This window comes from Ruditapes philippinarum, unplaced genomic scaffold (assembly GCF_026571515.1).
Source record: "Ruditapes philippinarum isolate M1 unplaced genomic scaffold, ASM2657151v2 ctg2558_1_1_1_1, whole genome shotgun sequence".
Lineage (NCBI taxonomy): Eukaryota > Metazoa > Mollusca > Bivalvia > Venerida > Veneridae > Ruditapes > Ruditapes philippinarum.
The window spans coordinates 127,468-150,380 of record NW_026859182.1 but is presented as its reverse complement, the minus strand read 5'-3'; the positions used below and the strand labels follow the sequence as shown (position 1 = coordinate 150,380).

Sequence of the window (22,913 nt, the reverse complement as noted above, 5' to 3'; positions counted from 1 at the left end):
CAAGCTCACAGTATGCACACAGCAAGTACACATTATATACTGTATATACAGGGTGTCTGTTTGACCCTTGAAATGACTGTTTGACCTTTCAAATTTCCAAAAGACCTGATTTGACCCTCAGGATTTTAACTGGAGGGTCAAATTTTGTTAAAATCATGGGGATTTGACTTCATAGTCGGTCAAACTTTGTCAAAATGACCCTCAGGATTTCATGGCTAGTGAACACCCTGTATACATGTGTGTGTTTTGTAGGGGGTTTCCTGTCAGAAAGAAACCTCTGCATTATATTTAAGATTTTTATATGAGGGCAATAATTTATTCAGAACTAAAGACTGGAAAGTGAGTTATGCATAATTATTTTCTAAGAATTAAATGACATTTTATATGAGAACTTTAAATGGGAGGCTATAATACATGACTAAGATATTGATGAAGTTTCCAGGGAAATCCCAATGAAAGATCTAACATTGTAATGTTTTCTGTTAAAAGAGCATTGATGATGCATACCATTTCAGATATAGTCATTATCAGAGTTTATGGGTTGAATTTAGAAAGAATATTGAAGATATATCTGCAGGCTTTAATTACTTTTAAGGAAAACCCATTTATTTACTGTTAACTGCTGCAGTTGACATCAGCTATTCCAAGAATTCCTAATTTTGGAGGGAAGATTTTTGTATTTTCTGAAAAAGTAAAAATTTTAAAAAAAGAGCCCCAAAATTTAATTGTACTTTTGGTTTTGGAAAAATTTAAACCATATTTAAAGGAACTAAAAATTCATTTTTTTTGGGGAGCAAATTTTTAAATTAAGAATTTTTGGTGACTTAAAGAAACTAGGAAACCCATAAAAAAGTACTCTTTAAACATTGGTGTGTGTCTTATACCCCCCGAAAACAAAAAAAGTTTTTTAAGGGGGGAAATACTGGAATCATTTTAAATTCCGCCCAAAAATGCCCGGGCGTCCCCCGTCCGGGGGTTTTTCCCTTGTCCGCCCAAAAACTTAAGTTTCCCTTTGCCCCAAAAGTCTTTTTTTGGGGGTTTTTTAGATTGGTCATGATTAGTAGATGATCCTTTATAATTTTGAGGTCACCAGGTCAAAGGTCAAGGTCACAGGGGCATTGACTTAAAAAAGCTTGTCCACTCAATAACTTAAGATTCCTTTGACCCACAGTCTTCATATTTGGCATGGAGGTTGGCCATGACCATTAGATGACCCCTATTGATTTTGAGGTCACTGGGTCAAAGGTCAAGGTCACAGGGGCCTTGACTAAAAAGAGCGTGTCCACCCAATAACTTAAGATTGCTTTGACCCACATTCTTCATATTTGGCATGGAGCTTAGCCTGATTAATAGATGACCCTTATTGATTTTGAGGTCACTGTGTCGAAGGTCAAGGTCACAGGGACCTTGACTTCAAAAGTTTGTCCGCCCAATAACGTAAGAAACCTTTGACCCACGGTCTTCATATTTGGCATGGAGGTTGATCATCAGACCATTAGATGCCCCTATTGATTTTGAAGTCAATAGGGCAAAGGTCACAGGGGCCTTGACTAAAAAAAGCTTGTCGGCTCAATAACTTAAGATTCCTTTGACCCACATTCTTCATATTTGGCATGGAGCTTAGCCATGATTAATAGATGACCCTTATTGATTTTGAGGTCACTGGGTCAAAGGTCAAGGTCACAGGGGCCTTGACTAAAAAATCTTATTCGCCTAATAACTGAAGATTCCTTTGACCCACAGTCTTCATATTTGGCATGGAGGTTAGTCATGATTAGTAGATGACCCCTATTGATTTTGAGGTCACTGGGTCAAAGGTCATGGTCACAGGGACCTTGACTTCAAAAGTTTGTCCGCCCAATAACTTAAGAAACCTTTGACCCACGGTCTTCATATTTGGCATGGAGGTTGATCATCAGACCATTAGATGACCCCTATTGATTTTGAAGTCACTGGGGCAAAGGTCACAGGGGCCTTGACTAAAAAAAGCTTGTCGGCGCAATTGCTTAAAAATGCTTTGGTCAACAGTCTTCATATTTGGTATTGAGGTTGTTTATGACCATTAGATGACCCTATTGATTTTAAGTGACTGTGGTTAAGATCAAGGTCACAGGGATTTTTACTTTAATAAGCTTGTCTGCTCAAATGCTTAAGAATGCCAGTCCGCAGTGTATTGATTTTGACATTTTCACATTTGAAGCATGTAGAATACATAACTTAGCAATGCACTGGCTTAGTAACCTCAGATTTGGCAGGGAGGTTGTCCTTGAGCTCTGAATGGCCACTGTTGATTCTGTCAAAGTGGTATGCGGGGGTATTCAAGCCAATGAAGCCATGACAGTGGCAGTTCTAGTTAAGCTTGGAATATTAAGAGTTTGCATCATCATAGGTATATAGTCCAACTAACTCTACTGAGTTGAGATACCGTGTTATGTTATATATTGACTTCCTTTAAGTGGCGAGATCCATAAATTTTAGCTCACTTCAGCACAACAGACATGTGTTTAGCTCATATTGTGATCCTCTGACATCCATTGTTGTGTGTCGTTGTTTTTTTTTAAAGCAACATCTTTTCCGAAACCAATGACTTGATATTAACCAAACAACACAGGAATGATCCTTGGGTGGATGTTCAAATGGTTCCAGTTGGTTGCATAAGGTCACAGGGCTTGAAAAGAAGGGTCCTTAAAATTTCAAAGTCTTTATGAGAATGTACATGTCCCAGCTTTAGTATGTGGTGTATAACATCATCTAGAGGTCCTCTACCAAGATTGTCAAAATTATGGTTCTAGGATCAAAAATGGCCTGCCTTGTTTTCCTTTTATGTGATGTAGCCCTCTGAAACAACAAGGGTTAGATCTCAAGCTTAGATATTTGGCTTGATACTTAATCTAATAGATTTTTACCAAAATTGTTCAATTATGGCCCTGGGGTCAAAATTGTCCAAACTGCCCTTGAAGGGCCGATGTGTTAGGGTAGGTTTGAGTAGAGCAAGCATCTTTGGATTCTTTTGTGTGAGAACGATATTCAGCTAATATCCATGACCCCTATTGATTTTGAGGACAAAGGTCAAGAGCACACTTCTACTTTGGAAATTGGACTAACAGTTCAAAAGCAAAACTTAAACTGTCAGGGATATTTTTATAAATTGCTCATGTTACTAATTAATAAACTGGGCCCCCATAAAAGTTAAAAACATTATCCCACTGGAAAAAACAACACAATAATTGGCAAGTGATCTCACTCCTAATATGACAGTACAACAAGCAAACCATTGATATTTCTTTTAAGTAGTAGATATAAGCCGAAAACTGTCCAATATGTAAAATATTGAATTTCATGAGGCGCGTAGCGCCGAAGGGAATTCAATATTTTACTTATTGGTCAGTTTTAGGCTTATATCTTACTTAAATTACCACTTTTACTATCAAATATCATGTTATCTATCGAAAAATTAGAAAAAATGTATTTTTGTGCTAGAAATGTACAATATTAATGTTTTAGCAATTATCTTTTTCTTACTTGCAAAACCCTATAGGTAGCCTCTTGAATGACAAAATTTCCGTTGCATGAAATTTTCGTGTTTTGAAATATGACCAATTATGTACATGAACACAATGATAAACACAAAATGTACTAGTTACACAAAATGTTGGAATTACACACATACAGTATACATCAATGTACATTTGTGACTTTTACAAGAAATAATAAAAATGAAATGTTTTCAGATTTGTGTTGAATCTTGGATATTCTAAATGATTGACTGAAACAATCTATGACTTTTAAGAAGGATTTATACTGACCATTTAGTGTTAAAGTGATATTTTTACTTTACTACAACAATCTCGGATGTAAAATGTTAGTATAAATTTTGGATATTAACGCAACAAAATGATATTTTCTTATTTTTGAAATGATATTTGTCATACCACAGGAGTCTGGTATCTTTTCTTTATATAAGCAGTCAAATATAACCGCTTTTGGTTTAAATAGATGAATTAATTTTCTCTATTGTATCTATTTGACAAGCCGACCATTACCCGTTTTTGAAAAGTTGACGTAACTGAAACATAACGCACATACAATAAAGCAAATCAAGTATGATTGTCAACTAAACGTATATTAAAAAAAGAAAGAAAAAAAAAACACGGAAAATAGACAAGAAATTAAGCAATCCCATAAAATCATATCCTAACTGACCCCCGCTATCTTTCACTTGCAAAGCGTAAGCAGTGATATGATGTTAAGAGCTTGAAAATCGAAAATCAGTAGACTTGGAATAATAATTCGTTAAATAAGCCAGATAAAAATTATTATTGTTCTTTTTGTAAAATTATGTAAAATGCGTAATGGACGAAGGAAAGACATTGCATCATTCCTTGTGTTAAATTCTGAGATAAGAGGTTACATTTTACTAAACCGGTTTTGTTTCTTCTATTTGTTTTTTTTTTTTTCTTTGGAGAATTTTCCACAAAATCCTGTGGTCATGCAAGCTTCTTTCAAGACACGGCACGCTGTCTAATATTAATGTGTTACACGATTAATATTGGACTTACACATTAATATTGGACACCTACCTGTACTGTATTAAAAATACAGTTCGGTCAGAACAAAGGAATGACGTCATAGTAGTAATTTAAATCTCTATACACATGCAGCTTCATTGTCATTATTTGCTGTAAGTGATGATTAGAGAAGTCTAGAAAATTTCTTGAAGGTGTAATTATACAAAAGATTATTGATAGAAATTCAGTATTAGTCATGAATCTGTTAGGACAAAGAGTATTTGTCTGGAAACTTGGGCAGCCATGTTGTCAACTTAAATCTAGGTCAATATATAGGTTGACAGTCTGCAAAAATGGTGGCCTTGGAATATTAACTATTCTTTGTAATATTGAATTTATAGATCTGATTTGAGTAGGGAAAAGACATGAGACTGGCAAATAAAATGTAATTGAGTGTGAAGATCTTTACATGTATCAATAAAAACAGCAGATCTCCACTATTAAGTTGATTACAGTACTGATGTTACTACTGCAAATTAACTCAGTAGTGGTCATCTCTCATGCAGTGTGTGATTTCATTAACACCAGTAGCTCTACTTTCAATTCTTGGGTATTTTTTTCTTGTTAACTCCGGTTACCACAGGACCATATCAAGCCTAAGATTTGTTGGAACAATATCAGGAAATTGTAGCTTATTGTCTGGATTTACTTCTTACCATTTATCTTGATTATTTAATATCACAGGGGTTGTAAGTTGTACCTTTTCTGTAGTTGATATTGATATACTTTTTCCTCCAGTTTGTTGCCCACCCTGTCTCTCTATAATACATCATTTCCCTGCCTTAGTGCAACACTGTATTCTGATCATGTGTGTTGTTAATTTCTTCTTTTTCCTACACAGGGAACTCTGCAGTTCCAAAACATTTCACATATGTACATATATATTTATATGTTATTTATGTTTGAAAATCTTCTTGTACCATAGTTAAATGCATCTCGCAGCTGCTTATAAATTTTAATCAATTTTAAAGCAACCAAATTGTTAATAAGTAATATTGATATATTGATAAACATGAAGATTTGTGGGAGAATTTGACATATTGGCAACTCAACAGTTGTATGATATGTTAAATGCAGGTATATATTATATCTAGTATTCATGAATTGAATTAATCAACTTCAAAATATCTCATCTGATCTAAAACATTTTTAAAGAATTAGTTAATTGAACTTCTGGGTACATGTAGATTCAGTTAGTGGCATTTGCTTTATTAATTAAAGATTTGACTCAGAATTTTGAAAACATGATATATACACCTGGAAATAAGTTAAGCTTAACCCGAAAATTTAAAATTGGTTGTGATTAAAAGCACTGTCATGAGATGACAACTTATTTGAGCTAGTAAATAGTAATTTGATATAAGTAGCTATACCAATTTAGTAATCATAAACCATGAGTAAATTTATGAGTTTAGTTAATTCTTAACCAAATTATTGAAAGATTTGCAGATGTGTTGTTTTTCACCAAAAATGTAAGTGTTTATCCCCTAGCGAAAATTTCATGATTGAAACATGTCTTAACATGTTTTAAACACGTTCTTACATGTTATTTCGAAATGTTTGAACATGTTTTGAACATGTTTTAAACATGTTTAAACATGCACGTGAAATGGCACCATGATCTAACAGGATCAGTCAACAATCGTGATTAGTCATGTTTGATGATCAAAAAAGAGTAACATGGTCAATCACATTTTGACATGTTTTTGTTCTATCCAGCTATCATGCTTTAGACATGTTTGAAAACGTTCACAGAACATGTTTGAATATGTTTGATCATGTAACTACTACTTTACTGTCAAACACATCTAAACATGATTAAAAATGTCCCCAAAACATGATGGAACATGTTTAAACATTCACATTAAATGGCACCACGATCCAAACACATCTAAACATGTTTAAACATATACAAATCAAGATCCCATAACATGGTCGAACATGTTAATATATCCAAATCAAGGGGTCATTTAACATTTTCAAACATGTTCAAACATTTCCAAAAGAACAAAGCTGACATTGTTTTAAACCAGCACAGGTCAAAGGAACAGAGCTGACATTGTTTTACATCAGCACAGGTCAACAGACAAAGGCAATTACAAAAGTTCATCTCGAGTATGCTCAGATGAGGTAAAACTTAAATTACACCTTTTGAGATCAGAACCCTGGACACAATTCTTTTTTATTTCTTTTCTTTCAGCACAAAAGTAATTTTCATTATGAATACTTGATTAACATTGTCACTTGAAATACTTCTGCTTCACATTTTGTGTCTTAATGACCACTTCCTTGTCAGTGATATCAAAATGTTTCTGAACGAGCTTGCTGATTAAGTTAAATTTGGCAGGATCAAACTTGGTCTTTGTTGGTCTTTTTACCAGTTGCACTATGGTTTTGAATTTCTTCGATGGTGAAGAACATACCTCTCCAGGACATCCTCCAGATGATCAAATGTTGCAAACCTGCCAAAAGAAGCACCGACTTTGAATAATGTTTTCTGCTAATTCAGTTTTATTCACCTACATACTTTTTCTCCTTTTATTATTTAAAAAAATGTTTTAACTTCAAAATATCGGATCGCGACAACATGTGACAATTGAAATTAGTGGGTGCTTAAATTAAATGCTGATTTCGAGAAGTGGGTACATTAATCAATACATATTAATATAAGAATGTATTTTCAATTGTATTAAGTTAGAACGGGCAAAATTCGTGTGCTACACAAGCAAAATAAATCATTTTATTTTTGTACTTATCCGGACTTCGTGTTATCCGAAAAAATGTTAATAAATGACAAAAAAACTTAATAATTTGACAGTTAAAATCTCTTTTTAAGTTAAATTTCATTCATTTATAAGTGGAAATTTTGTGGATATGAGAATTTAAATAATTTCCTCCAAAATCTCCAGATATACTGTATGGTCGATTGTTCCTTAAAAGCAAGAGAAATCTTATTTTAGTTATCAAGACTGTCCTTGTGCTCGGAAGCATGCGTGCAGATGAAGAACTTACTTGCGATGGGTATAGCAGGATACCATTTCTCCTGGAACTTGGCAAATGTTCTTGTCCCAGGCATTGACCCTTCCCGATCAGCGGCAGTGCTGACAAACGACCAGTTGTTCTCCAAAGTCCAATAAACAAGCACTTTCACTTTTCAGCCATTTTGATTTTTCCCTCGTTTAAAACTGACCGCACATGTATTCGTGTTATCTATTGGTTGCTAAATATAAACTTTGGGTTAGGTGGCGCTAAAGATAACGTGATTTTCTAAACCGGAAGTATAGAAAGATAACATTTGAAGAAACTGTAAACATGCGATCTGGGTGGATTTCGAGGTTTTCAGAAGCTGAAGAAGGTAAATGTCATTATATTTAACAATATGTTTGTTCTAACACCACGGCAAGTGCTACAACCCGTTTGCTAGCTGTATATTTATTATTAGAATAACATCCGGAATAGTCCGGAAGTTCCGGATTTTAGACAGTCTCCAGGATCATTTTTGTGAATCGCGTAAATCCGTTTAGATTTCTGAGGGGTATAGGTTGCCTCTTATCTCGAGTGAGAACTGAAAGAACTCTATTGCCCATTTAATTTTATAAACAGGTGATGTTTTTGTCCGTTTCGTTAAATTCAAAAAGTTTTTTTTTGTGCATTAATGCCATTATGAGCGATTGTGTGCATCACGCACCTTGGTATGAAACAACGCTTCTGATTGGTCGGACAAGTTGTGATTGTCGAATCAGATTATAGAAAACGAGTGACCGGCTAGTTTGTACTTCCGTAAAAAACAAAAAAAAAAACAAAAAAGTAATTCTCATCATGAAGTTTCTGCCCGCGAGGCAAAATACCAAAGTCCTAGAGAAACAAAGCAAAGTTGCAAATAATTGGAGATGGCCGTCTTTGAATGAAATTAATTCCGAGGGGTATTTATGGGGATATTTGGCTACGGAAACATGGGAAACCGGCGGCACAAATCGACCCACACGAAGTACCCAGTCTATACCCAGAATAGATACACCCAAATAAAGGCAAATATAGTAATATTCATCTTTGTTTGCCTAACATATATTTTTGTAATGAGAAAATAAATTATTTTTTATAAAATAACTTGAATAAGCCGGCTGTAACTTTCTTTCATTTACATTTTTAAGAAAATTAACTTGTGACATTTGATTTGCTGATCTAGATTCATTAATTAATATACTTGCAATTTAAGATAAAGATATGATAATATTTGTTGTCTACATTTAAATTTTTAGGGTATAATTTTGTTGTTATTTCATACAAGTGTCCATCATATTATTTTTTTTTAATATAATTTTATAAGGACAACTTTTAGCAGTAGCAAAAATTCTACAAGGTTGAGCACCAGTTACTTTGTGATATTTTGCATGTTTAGAGAGTTGCTAAAGCAGAGACGGTATTCCTTTAGCCTGTATATTTGCCAGAGGGACGAAATGTGTTGTTTTGGGTCTCCGTCCACTGTAGATTTTGGGCTTTAACGGAATGAATTGCATTTTTTTTTACTGCCTGCCTATTGCAGATGGGATAATTTCTTTGCAGATTTGCAATCTTATGTCATATATGTTCTCAACAAAATGTGTTTTCTTTTTCCAGGTTGTGTAGTTTGGTATCAGAATAAATAGACGTATTGCTTGTAGGACATTGACGGCTGAGGAACTTGAAATTAACTGTAGAGTGCTACCTTAAACATGTATGAGTGTGACAATTTCTATGAGTATGACCATGAAAATACAAGGAAGAGTAATTCGGACATAAATTTGGATGTAAACAATAAACTACAAGTTAACAGATCTGTATATCAGAACTAAAAGTACTGAAATGATTGCTGATGCGAACCCTGTTGGTTAGATTTTCTATCAAGAGTCTGTCCAAATAATACTGGTCAACTTATGTCAGGTGATGAAAAACCCTCTGGCACTGAATATTCAAAAGGAAATTTTGCATCTAAAGAAGAACAATGCTATAATGTTCTTGCTAAGATTGGTTTGAACAATGTAAAAGATTACAGAACAACACACCGATTATTACGACAAAGGAAAATTTCTTTATTCCGATAAGTACAAACAAATGAAAAAAACTGTTACACTGTTTTGTGCCTGGATAGTGTGATATTAGCTTTATCATATTTCATAGAAAATATTGTGGATGAGAAGTTGTTTGCTGTTGGACATATATGTACAATAACAGAACTAGTACACCCTTTTTGTGATGTTGGATACCATCTGTTAAGAATGAAAACTGAAGAGGATGTTCATGTTGATAAGATAATTGAAGAAGTGTTTGTTATTCAAACTGAAAATACATTTTTTTAAGTTAGTTGTGTTCCAAATTTGTTCAAGTGACTGGCGTATCTTAGATTACATCATTTGAATGGCAGTTTGAGACAGTAAAATATAAGTCTAATATTACAAAATACAACTTTAATGTGACATTTACTGTTAATTATTATAGGCACAATCCCCGTGGTAGAGTGATTTACGGGTCACTTCTTCAAATCTGTCTTTCATAATAGATACTAAAATGATATGTTAACTAAAAAGCATTGATTTTGGATACAAATAAATTCAGATTCTTGAATAGGTGTTCCAATTTCATGAAAATATTTTCTATTCCAAGATATTTTCCTTTGTTTTGATAAATTTTTTCAAGTTTAAGTAGTTTTTTCAGTAATTCTTGTCTGCCAAAAATGGTGGATGGCGAGTTTGAGCTCTGCTTTGCAACCATAACCTTCATATGGAAAAATTGGTTATTCTTAACTGAGTTTTTTTTTTACTTGGGCCAAACTGAAGTTCAGCGTCCTGTATGGAATATTTTATTTTGCCTGTTGTATATTTGTAACTGGTAGGAACATAATTATGTGATTTTTGTACCTAAACTTATAGCTTACCTAGTAATTTAGCTTTTATGGCTACAATACAGGGTAATATATCCCACTATCAATTTATGCACATAATCCCCGGCTTCTGACATTAAGATCCCACCTTAATTTACCATTTTAATTAATTTTGCTACATCAGTACATGTACTTCTTCCCAGTGCCCTTTGATGCTTTATATCAATGCTTATCTTGTATTCGATAAATGCTGTAAAACTGTTGAAAATGGGGACAATATGTTTAACCTCCATTTATAACCTAGCAGATGGATTCTAGGATAATAACCAAGGAGATGCTGAATCATGCTCTGAGCTGTCTGAAAATTTTGTTATATTCAAAATTCTGTCATGTTTAAACATGTTTGCTTTCCTATAAAAAAAATTTGTAAACAAAACAACTGAAACTATTCTTATTATCAATGTTTTCACAGAAAGTAAAATCCTGTTGTAAGATGTAATTTAAAAAATGCTTATTTGTTAAAAAATATCGACTTTGAATTTATCATGTTCAGCCATGTTTGATCATGTATGACTATGTTATTCTCTTAGTAATAAATGGGTCAATGTGTCAGTAATTATTAAAGCGTTTAAGGCTATTTATACACAAAGTTGAAATGTATGGATACTTTTTTATCCAAAAGAATAACTTATTTGATGAAAGTAACAAGAAAAAAGAGAGATTTGTTTGATTTTTTTTTTTTATAAATTTATCATGTTTATTCATGATTGAATATGTTGATTTCTTGTAAGATTGTTTGCAGAAAAAAAACAATCTTTATGATATTTACCTCTCCCTGAAAGTCATTATAATATTAGTTGAAATAAATACAGATGTTTTATTGAACAAATTGTAATTTTCATCCACAATCATGTTTGATGGTCAAACATGTTTATAAGACATGATTGACCAACATGGTTAATGAGGAAAAAAACATGTTTGTACACATCTTATCATGTTTAATCATATAACATGATTTCTTTTTCGCTAGGGTAAGCATGGTGTTGGACCGTTTACAAAACATTTACTGGTTGATATTTTTGGTAAATGTTGACGATTACGTAACCTAAAATGACCTCATCAGTCATGTAGCCAAATTTTTAATAACGTGTGTAACGGCCACGTGCCCTAGCCCTTCTCCTCACAAGGCGTTTTTCATTAGCTTCTGACTTTCATTTGTGTCATATTGATAAAATGTGAATTTTATGCATGCCTAATGTTCATTGTCCTCTGTTTACAGGTATTGATCGGAGGTTTGCTTTGTCTCACATTAGACAAAGAGAGAAAATAGGAAAGTTAGACAGTGATACAAGCACACAAAGGAAACTTGAATATCAACAGAAAAAGACTCTGCTTTATTGTGATTTGAAAGTCACATAGAAATAGTTCAGTAAACTTACAATACATTATAAACAACTTGTAATTGCTAAATTCTGCACTCAAAAATTGACTTAGCATAGATGAGAATTACTGTTGATTGCTGCATAAAGTTATTGGTTATTGGTAATAACATCCTTTGTCTGAGTTAACAGAGGCTTGATTCTACAGAAACCAAACATATGTTAGATAATAAACATTAGATAGAAAGAGCGTGAGTTATTCAACTGTCAGTGTACCGTGATAATACTTTGATTTTTTTAACACTTCATAAGAGAACAGGTTTAGTACTGGGGCAAACAAGTTTTGTTGTAGTGTTTCAGAAAGACAGGTGGAATATATGATGGTTATTTGTTTACAGAGTTATATGAGCATCTATAAACAAATTATTGCAACATTCTGCTATAAAACATTTTTAAAACCAATAGGCTTTGTGTTGATATAAAATCAGAAAGAACTTGTTTATGTAATTGTGAAACAAGAAATAAAACATTTGAAAAGAGGAAGTGAAATGATTGTTTAACACAAGTGAAAGAATCAGATATCATAATATATATGAATTGCTTAAAATAGTACCAGTGAACAAGGAAGAAAATAACAATGTTGCTATAGCAGGAAATAAAATACATTTCTATCTTCATGATAATGTCTTTTGTTAAAGTTTGTGGTCATGCCTTTTTTGTGATTTAAGATATGCTCTTGGATTGAATTAAATTCAAGAGCTCACTGCCAAAATTACGAAAATAGGTGAAAGGATTTTATCGTTTTTGACAAAATTTTGTGATAGAGGGCTCCTGCAGGAAGAACGTGTGGAAAGAGTGAAGATGGTGAAAACATTTCAAGCTTACTTGCCCACAAAGTGTCACAGGCTCTATAGCTGTGTACATTGCAGAGCACACCTGGCTAATCATGATGAACTTATTTCCAAGGTAAGTTTATAAATTTTAATGCTTCCATGTTTTTTTCTGTAATTGCATGTTATAAAATTAAAGGAGCTGCCACTAACTTTGGTAATGGTAGTAGGCATTCACCTCAAATGGTAACAGGTTTGATTCTCTGCTGACAATACTATAGAGATAGTCCCAAAGATTGTTCTCACCATTAAGGCATTAAGTATGGGTGATGACTGTATACTATGACTGGGATGTGGTATTCTCTAAATTGGTTCTCACCATTTACTTGAAAGATTCAGCACGGGTTATGTCTTTATTATTTTACGGGCATGTTGTTTTCTTTCAGTTCTTGGTGCTTAATATTTAAGTAGTATAAAAACGGTCATGTTATAATTGAAATTCATGTACTAAATTATTTAGTCTCAATTCATAATTATTATTATTATTTTACACTATCTTATAAGAGTTATCATTTTATTACAAAAGTATATCAAAGTTTATTTTGATGGAGGTATATTTAGGTACCTCTGAATATCCATCACCTAACAACTTGTAAGCCTAACAACTTGTAGGATGTTCATAGATTATACACCATAAATAACTTGGCACAATATCAATGTTCTAACATGATGTATATATTATTCAAGAATATAACAAGGAATACACTGGCCTGTAATTATAATGAAGAAACAAAAATAAACACTGTTTGATGGTAATGAAGGTGTACTTAGGTTAAGGTTTGCCTTGGAATTATAAAGAAAATCTAAAAATAAATACAAACTTTTTTATAAAGCTAATCATTCTACTAAAAGATTGTCATAAGCACCAATCTAACCATTCTTTGTTAAATGCTAAAAAATAAAGTGAACAATTATTTTCTTAATTAAAAAAAAGTTATATATTGATATTAACAAGAATTTGTAACAGAGTCACCAATGTCCCCCGCCTCGGGGAAGTTTTATATGAAGCATAAATTTGTGTTACTTCAAAAGATTGAGGTAAGCATTAGATCTCAGGACTTTCAGTCCAAAATTATAATCAATGCTAGATCTGCAAATGCAACAATAAATTTATTAAAGAAATAAAATGAATAAACGGAATTTAAAAATCTATCATGTTAATCTTTGACCTCTTAGTGTGACCTTGGAGGTAGGGACCCATGTTTTGCGCCTGACATATCGTCTTATTATAGTGACTATTTGTGCAAAGTATTTTTAAATCCCTTGATCTAAGAAAAAGTTATGGACAGGACACAAAATATACCCTATAACAGACTATGTAAATCTTTGACCTCTAACTGTGACCTTGACCTTGGAGGTAGGGACACAGGTGTTATGTGTGACATATCATCTTATCATTGTGACTATTTGTGAAAAGTATTTTCAAAATCCCTTGATCTATGAAGAAGTTATGGACGGGACACAAAATATACCATATAACAGACGCTGTTTACCTTTGACCTCTAAGTGTGACCTTGACCTTGGAGGTAGGGGTGCAGGTGTTGTATTTGACATATCATCTTATTATTGTGACTATTTGTGCCTAGTTATTTCAAAATCCAGAAGAAGTTCTAGATCTGTTACAATTATAGCCTTAAACAGACTATGTTAATTTTTGACCTCTAAGTGTGACCTTGAACTTGAAGGTAGGAATGCAGGTGTTGCGCATGACACATCATCTTACTATAGTGACTATTAATTTGTGGCAAGTATTTACAAAATCCTTTGATCTATAAAAAGGTTATGGACCAGTGACCCAAAATATACCCTATAACAGACTATGTTAATTTTTTACCTCCAAGTGAGACCTTGACCTTAGAGGTAGGTGACTGGTTGTTGCTCATGACACATCGTCTTATTGTGAACAATTGTGGAAAGTATTTACAAAATCCCTTCAAAGATAAAAAAGTTATGGACCAGACACGACATATACCCTCAAATAGACAATGTTGACCTTGAATGAGCAAGTGCAACCTTGACCCTGGAGGTAGGGGTCTGGTTGTTGCGCATGACACATCGTCTTATTATAACAAACATTTGTGCCAAGTTATTCTGGACCCCTTTAATAAATGACAAAGTTATGGACCGGACACGAAAGTGTGACGGATGGATAGACGGTTGGATGTACTTACGAAATGGTATTTATGTGACTTTTTTCCTTTGATCTTTTTAGCCATTTTTAGTCACACAAGGCTTAAAAAAAGCCACACAATTAAACACGGAATGAATAGGATCAAAGAGAATTTACTGTTACCCATTGTTCTCCAAGTCACAAAAGTAAGGACAGACGGACCGAGCCTATTTCTATATCTCCCTTTTACTTCGAAAAGGCGGGGGACAAAAATGTTTTTATTGATGTGAGCTAACAAAGACATTTTTTCAAACTGTTCAATGCTTAAGTTGTTTTGTACCTTACACATGTACTAACTGTCAACTTAGTTTGGTAATAAAATAAATACTGCTTAGGTAGTGAACAGTTAAGGGAAATGAATTGAATATATTGATCTTCAACTTATAAAGAAATAGTTACCTCAGTATAATACTTATTGATTTCTCATGGTTCCTTAGATATTCCATATTTGTAGTGAGTCATCAGGCTCTTTTGTAAACTGTAGCAAACTTTTTTCATTTAGTGAAGCATTTTAATGTCTAAACAGAGATGTTTATATATAAAGACATGCCAGAAAATATTTATTGACTGTGCTCACAGTATATAACATAATAGCAGCCAGTAGTTCATTCAGTACTATCTATCATGTCAGACATTTTTTTATGGAAAACACCTAAATTATTGTTCAGCTTAACGCACAGGATATTTAATTACAGAATGTTAATTTTTGTATAATTTTGGACAGATAAATTTTGAATCACTGATAGAGGAATAAATGTGTGTGGCTCATTGTTTACTGTAGAAAACATGATACAAATATTGGTAAAAGAATTATGGATTCAGAAAATATTATAAAGTATATCAAGGTGATAACAAGAAAAGCATTGATGCAAAGCATCAAAGGGCGACGCCAAAATAATTTGATCCAGGTTTGCACCTAAATACTTAACAAAAGATGTGTACTTTATAGCAGTACCATTTCTTGTGACCTGGAGGCTAGGCCCAGTTTAAGTTGAAACTTAAACCAAAAAGAAAAGACTCTGTCTTGCCAAGATGCAAAGACAATTTACAGTCAATTAACCAATCTTAAGTTTATTTTACCAGATACAAGGATACCTGAGTCATCATCATATAATCACAGGCACGAGTATCGAACCTGGGAAGAAAAAGTATGACCAGATTGATAAAAAAACTGTGTTCAAAGTGTCAAAAACCAAAAAAAAAAATGTAAAATAATGACCCCTTTAAAAATATACTATTAACTTAAAGCATATTTTTAAAGGGGGTCATTATTTACATTTTTTGGTTTGTGACAATTATTTAGATGAACACAAGTTTTTTATCAATCTGGTCATATTTTTTCTTCCCTGGGTGAGGTCTGATACTTGTGCCTGCATATAATAAAAGCTTATTGCTTAGGTTGCAGACATGTCATTGACATATATTAGACATAAAAGAGGACCTAAAATGAACATCAGGGGGCACCATAGGTACTCAGAGCAGTAGTAGAAGGAGTACCAGCCACATCAACCAGCTGCTATCAGAAATAAGACTTGAACCATGTAAGAATGTCATTACATATGGCAGATGCTTGAAGTTCCATGAAGAAGAAGAAAAAGAACTTATTCATGTGCAGTATAGTGTGATCAAACTGTAATCAAATGCTTTTTGTAGATCTAAAAGTATCATGCAATACTGCCTTTGTCCATTTCAAATAAAATATAATCTATTAAATGAATCAAACATGTGTCAGTTGAAAAACCACTTCTAAACCCTGACTTAAACTGCCTGACCATGACTCGAACCAATGACTTTCAGAAGACCAACTGAGCTATCCGGCCGGCTACACATTTTCTTTTAATAATGAAATAGTTCTAAACCACAACATATTTCCCCACTCTATTGGTTTATGTCCTTGAATTTCTGATGTTTACAGAGCATAGTGAATGAAACTCATGGTTATATGCAGTCACTGGACGAGAAAAACTTTCAGCTTGACCAGAACTCAAACCTGTGACCCACAGAAAATGTACCGGCGGCTGTAAGCGATTGAACTATCTGGCCGCTTACACATTTTCTGGCCTAAATAGTGAACAGTTCTAAACCGTGACAGATATTTAGATTTTTAAATTAACAGATAATTAATTCTTAATTAATAAATAAGAAATAAAAACCTTACATACTCATAGTCTAAATTAAAATAACAATTTATATATTATGTATAATTATTTTTACTAAAAAGGGCTTAGACAGTAAACTATTGGCTGTGCCATTATTTATAACAGGTCAATTTGAAAGTGAACATAACTGTGCTAATACATGTACAATATCTATTTTTTGTACGGATAAAAAACTAACCTTTTTCTATGATAAGAAATTTTATGAAGGCTGATTTATATTTTGCATCAAGGGCACTGGGCGAAAACATGAAAATGCAACAAACACACCACTTTGTGTCTGGCGCCCGGTTACTTTTTTGTACTTTGTTGGTTTTCATGTGGCAAAAATCACCCGCTATAAAATTTAGTTTACAAATTTATTAAAGGGCAAGTAACAATCTACTCTATGAAAAGTCTGTTGTCGGGTTGACCTCAGGAGACCTAAGCTTGGAAATTGAGATTAGTGTCCCTCCATTACAAATAGATAAGACAGAAGCTGTCCTTTTCAATCTATGCACATGTTAGAAAAAAATTAGAATAACCATTCAAAATGTGATTTTTTTGAGACTTTATCAATTATATTGCTTGATCAAAGTTTCAGGACATTTTCAATCAATACATGTATTATCATTTATAACTTAAATGAAAGTCTCATCCCTTTAATAATAATGACATAACTGTAACTCTTTAAATTCAGAAATATTATAAGTCTCATCATATCAATATACTAAGATATACATGTATGCACAAGTAATACTAAAGATAGAGTAGACAGAAAAGAACAAATAATTTAGTAAACATGAGTTACTTCCCCTTAAAATAGAAAAAAACCTAAAACCCCAAAAAAAACCCAAAAACTTTTAAAATTAGGGGAAATTTTTGGCACTCGTCTTTTTTTTAAAGCCATGAAAATTAAATTTGGAAAGTTTAAAAAAAAAATAAAAATGCCATGTGACACATTTATTCAAAAAACCCCGGATAGCTTTAACACCCGGAAATCGGGTACATTTTGAAAAAAACAAACCTTTTCCTGTGAAAACAGATAAACCGAAATTTTATGGAAAAAATAAAAAAAGGATAAACCCCGTTAAAACAGCCCATTCCCTTTTCCTTAAAACTTTTTTTGCAGGGAAATTTTCTTCTTTAAGAAAATTTTTGAAAAATATAAAATAAAATGAAAACGAAAATTATATAAGGGCTTTCAATGTAGACAAACGATATTCGAAAGGGGTTTTTTAGTTTTGTAAAATAAAACAAAGGGGACAAGCTTTTAAAACTAAACCCTCCCAAATTTTCGTGAAAAAAATTTAACAAATGCACATGCTTTTTATAATAAAGTTATTAAATACAAATATAACAACATATTTTGTTTACTTGATTTTTTACAAATCAAAATAAATCTAAATTAACTCAACATGAAATTAACTGCTAATAAGAACAGCTCCTTCCATAGGCAAAAATAAAAAGCATTCCATATAAGACGAGCGCTCACCGGCGTCGCCAATAAGCTCCTTTGAAAAAAAATCAGTCCATACTTGTATATATATATAGACACTCTTTGATAAAGAGGGAATTTAAATAAATAACCCATGAAAATTTCTTTGCTACAAAAAGAGAACCATGTTTCAATCAAATAGAAAGCTGATTAATGTACATTGGTATAGAATCAAGTCAGTAGGTCACTGCAAAATTGAAGGCCATCACTCATTTCAAATAGAATGTTGTTTTTGGTAACTTCAAAGGTTATCTGTTTTGTAAGATAGGTGGAAAAAACAAAAACTGTTTAGCCTTGAATGTAATATTGCTAAAGAGACTCCTCTTTTAGAAAAAAGTGAGTAATACAAAACTTTGATAAGATATCAATCTGTCCATCATTGCCATCAGCAGCTGCAGCAGTTAATCATTACAATCAGCAGCTGCAGCAGTCTGTCATAACCATCAGCAGCTGCAGCAATCCATCATAACCATCAGCAGCTGCAGCAATCCATCATTACCAGCTGCAGCAATCCATCATTACCATCAGCAGCTGCAGCAATCCATCGTTAACATCAGCAGCTGCAGCAATCCATCGTTAACATCAGCAGCTGCACCAATCAATCATTACCATCAGCAGCTGCAGCAATCCATCGTTAACATCAGCAGCTGCAGCAATCCATCATTACCATCAGCAGCTGCACCAATCCATCATAACCATCAGCAGCTGCAGCAGTTCATCATTACCATCAGCAGCTGCACCAATCCGTCATTAACATCAGCAGCTGCAGCAATCCATCATGACCATCAGCAGCTGCAGCAATCCATCGTTAACATCAGCAGCTGCAGCAATCCATCGTTAACATCAGCAGCTGCAGCAATCAATCATTACCATCCAGCAGCTGCAGCAATCCATCGTTAACATCAGCAGCTGCAGCAATCCATCGTTTACATCAGCAGCTGCAGCAATCCATCATAACCATCAGCAGCTGCACCAATCCATCATTACCATCAGCAGCTGCAGCAATCCATCATTACCATCAGCAGCTGCACCAATCCATCATTACCATCAGCAGCTGCAGCAATCCATCATAACCATCAGCAGCTGCAGCAGTTCATCATTACCATCAGCAGCTGCAGCAATCCATCATTACCATCAGCAGCTGCAGCAATCCATCATTACCATCAGCAGCTGCAGTAGTGCATCATTACCATCAGCAGCTGCAGCTATCCATCATTACCATTAGCAGCTGCAGTAGTGCGTCATTACCATCAGCAGCTGCAGCAATCCATCATTACCATCAGCAGCTGCAGCAATCCATCATTACCATCAGCAGCTGCAGCAGTCCATCATTACCATCAGCAGCTGCACCAATCCATCATTACCATCAGCAGCTGCAGCAATCCATCATTACCATTAGCAGCTGCAGTAGTGCATCATTACCATCAGCAGCTGCAGCAATCCATCATTACCATCAGCAGCTGCAGCAATCCATCATTACCATTAGCAGCTGCAGTAGTGCATCATTACCATCAGCAGCTGCAGCAGTCCATCATTACCATCAGCAGCTGCAGCTATCCATCATTACAATCAGCAGCTGCAGCAGTCCATCATTACCATCAGCAGCTGCAGCAATCCATCATTACCATCAGCAGCTGCACCAATCCATCATTACCATCAGCAGCTGCAGCAATCCATCGTTACCATCAGCAGCTGCAGCTATCCATCATTAACATCAGCAGCTGCTGCAATCCGTCAGTAACCATCAGCAGCTGCAGTAGTGCATCATTACCATCAGCAGCTGCAGCAATCCATGTTAACACCAGCAGCTGCAGCAATCCATCATTACCATCAGCAGCTGCAGCAATCCATTAGCAACTTCAGCAATCCATCATTGCCATCAGCAGCTGCAGCAATCCATCATTACCATCAGCAGCTGCACCAATCCATCATTACAATCAGCAGCTGCAGCAATCCATCATTACCATCAGCAGCTGCAGCAATCCATCATTACCATCAGCAGCTGCAGCAGTCCATCATTACCATCAGCAGCTGCAGCAGTCCATCATTACCATCAGCAGCTGCAGCAATCCATCTTTAACAACAGCAGCTGCAGCAGTCTATTATATGCAATATCAGCATCGTCTAACAGATATTTTTTTGCCAACAACACATTAAAATTATGTTATGAAATAAACTATTTTATTAGTTATGACTTGCCAAAACAGATATATATATTGTTTTTTCTGTATTTTCAGTCATTTCAAGGAAGTCAGGGAAGAGCATACCTGTTCAACTCAGTGTAAGTGTACATTACTTATTTGATATACTGTTGCTGTTTGTAATATGTTTATGATGAGGGTTTCATTATAATGATATGTTATAGCTCCACTTTTCTCTGATTACTGGAGCTAATGCAGTCACCCATTTGGTCGTGTCAGCTTTGGTGTCCCTGTGGTTAAGTGTTTGCATGTAAGCTGGTATCTCCATAACTACTGTTGGGAATGGATTGAAACTTCACACACTTGTTCTCTGTGATTATCTAATATTATTGGCACAAGTCCCATAAATCTGATTTGCTTTTTTGCATATATATGCCCCTTTTTTGGTCTTAAGAAATTCTTGGTTAAGTTTTTGCGTTTAAACTGGTAATTCTCCATAACTACTGAAGGGAATGGATTGAAACTTCACACACTTCTTCTCTGTGATTATCATACATGATTGGTACAAGTACCATAACTCTGTTTTGCTTTTTTGCATAATTAAGCCCCTTTTTTAACTTGAAAATTCTTGGTTAAATTTTTGCGTGTAAGTTGGTATCTCCATAACTACTGAAGGGTTTGGGCCTTTTTTTATCACAATTTTATGAATTCATAATAATCAATAATCCATAATAGAAAGAGCAATGCCACAATAAGGGTGTTACATTGAGTATCTGAGACAATCATATATTATAATTCCTGTCAGTTTCTGGGAATTTATAGAGGTTGTTTCCAAATCCAATCTTCTGGCAGAATGGACATGGCCCTGTTATACCTGCTGTTGAGGTGCTGGTGGCTTACAAATGACTCCAGGTACTACATGATGATTTATATGTCTTCATGTAGTAACTGGGATACTTATGTAGTGTTTATTAAAGGCAAAACACTTGAATTGATAACATCATGTATTAAGTCTCATGCATAATTATCTTTGGTGGTTTCCGAAAGTAGTACAGTAAACTTGTTAGCATTCTCAATTTATCTGGAAATCTGACCATGATATAGACAAAGTTTATTACATATTATATTGATATTACAATGAAATTTGTTTACCAATTGCATACTTGTAAATTTACTTGTAATTAGTGAATAGATGCAAAGAGATTCTGTGAAACTTGAATAAGTCTTTTAATTTTCTAGACATGACTGTGGGTAAGATATTTAAGCATAATAAGGCAAAAGTCTACATGATGGAAGTGTAGCAGACAAACATTATTGATTAAAATCACTAATGTATAACAGTAGTGGTAGAAATATTCATTTTACAATAATGTCATATCAGGTTTTACAGGTAAATATTGTTATTAAGTGTCTGCAAAAACAATATTTCTGATGCTATTTCAACTAGACACCTATCAAACTCTCAATGTATGTTGTTGTGTATATGGAAACATTTCATATATATGAATATTTGACAGACCAGATACAACCTTAACCTACAGTCACCTGTGTGATATGCTGATATATTATAAGACAGAATGGAAGTAAAATGTAAATAAGGTGGTATTTTGACTTCCATACAAAATAATAAATCAAAGCACAGAAGGTGCTGAATTTGTTTGGGTCTCAGAATGTAAGAAAGGTGCAGGTTGTGAGATTATATGTATAGTGCCACCAATGCTTTCCAGCGTTTTAATTGTAGTAAATTGGCTATAAGACTAATTGCAACACTGATATTCAATCCAATGTTTATTTGACTTTAACAATTTGAAAAAAAAAGAGTTACCTTTACTGGGATTTGAACTCCAGACCTCTCGCTTCCTAAGCGAGCCCGAAAACCCTTCAGCCACGATGAATTTATATGTGAACGGGCTGAAGAAAACCATATTATTCTAAATTAGGGCTTGTAACGACTTTAACTGTTGTTTAACACAGATGTAAATAATCCTGGAGCTTACTATAAGCATTTATATTTATAAAAAATCAAAGTGCTGCAAGTTCTGTGGTATTTTCTGATCTTTGCAATATAGGTTTATTTTTATGTATTATAATTCATTTTGCAAGGCACCAGAGTTTGATACATACGGAATCCTGCATTACTAGAGTTGCATCAAAAAATTATTTATGTTCATTTTTTACGACAGTCACACTAATTTATCCTTGCATATCATGGCTACTTCCTTAACAAAAACACTTAAAAAAGAATTTATCAGAAAAAAATTTTCTCGACTGGGAT

At 33.9% G+C, this 22,913-nt stretch overlaps 1 protein-coding gene across 2 annotated transcripts in view; it reads left to right on the top strand.

The window, feature by feature from the left end:
• Positions 1 to 22,913, top strand: part of LOC132755548 (protein yippee-like 2) — a 55,430-nt gene that overhangs the window by 21,427 nt on the left and 11,090 nt on the right. For both annotated transcript variants that reach the window (XM_060746428.1, XM_060746429.1), the window contains exons 2-3: positions 11,705 to 12,770; positions 20,735 to 20,778. In XM_060746428.1, the coding sequence (XP_060602411.1) occupies positions 12,666 to 12,770; positions 20,735 to 20,778 (149 nt within the window). In that variant the 5' untranslated portion in view covers positions 11,705 to 12,665. The remainder of the gene's footprint in view (positions 1 to 11,704; positions 12,771 to 20,734; positions 20,779 to 22,913) is intronic.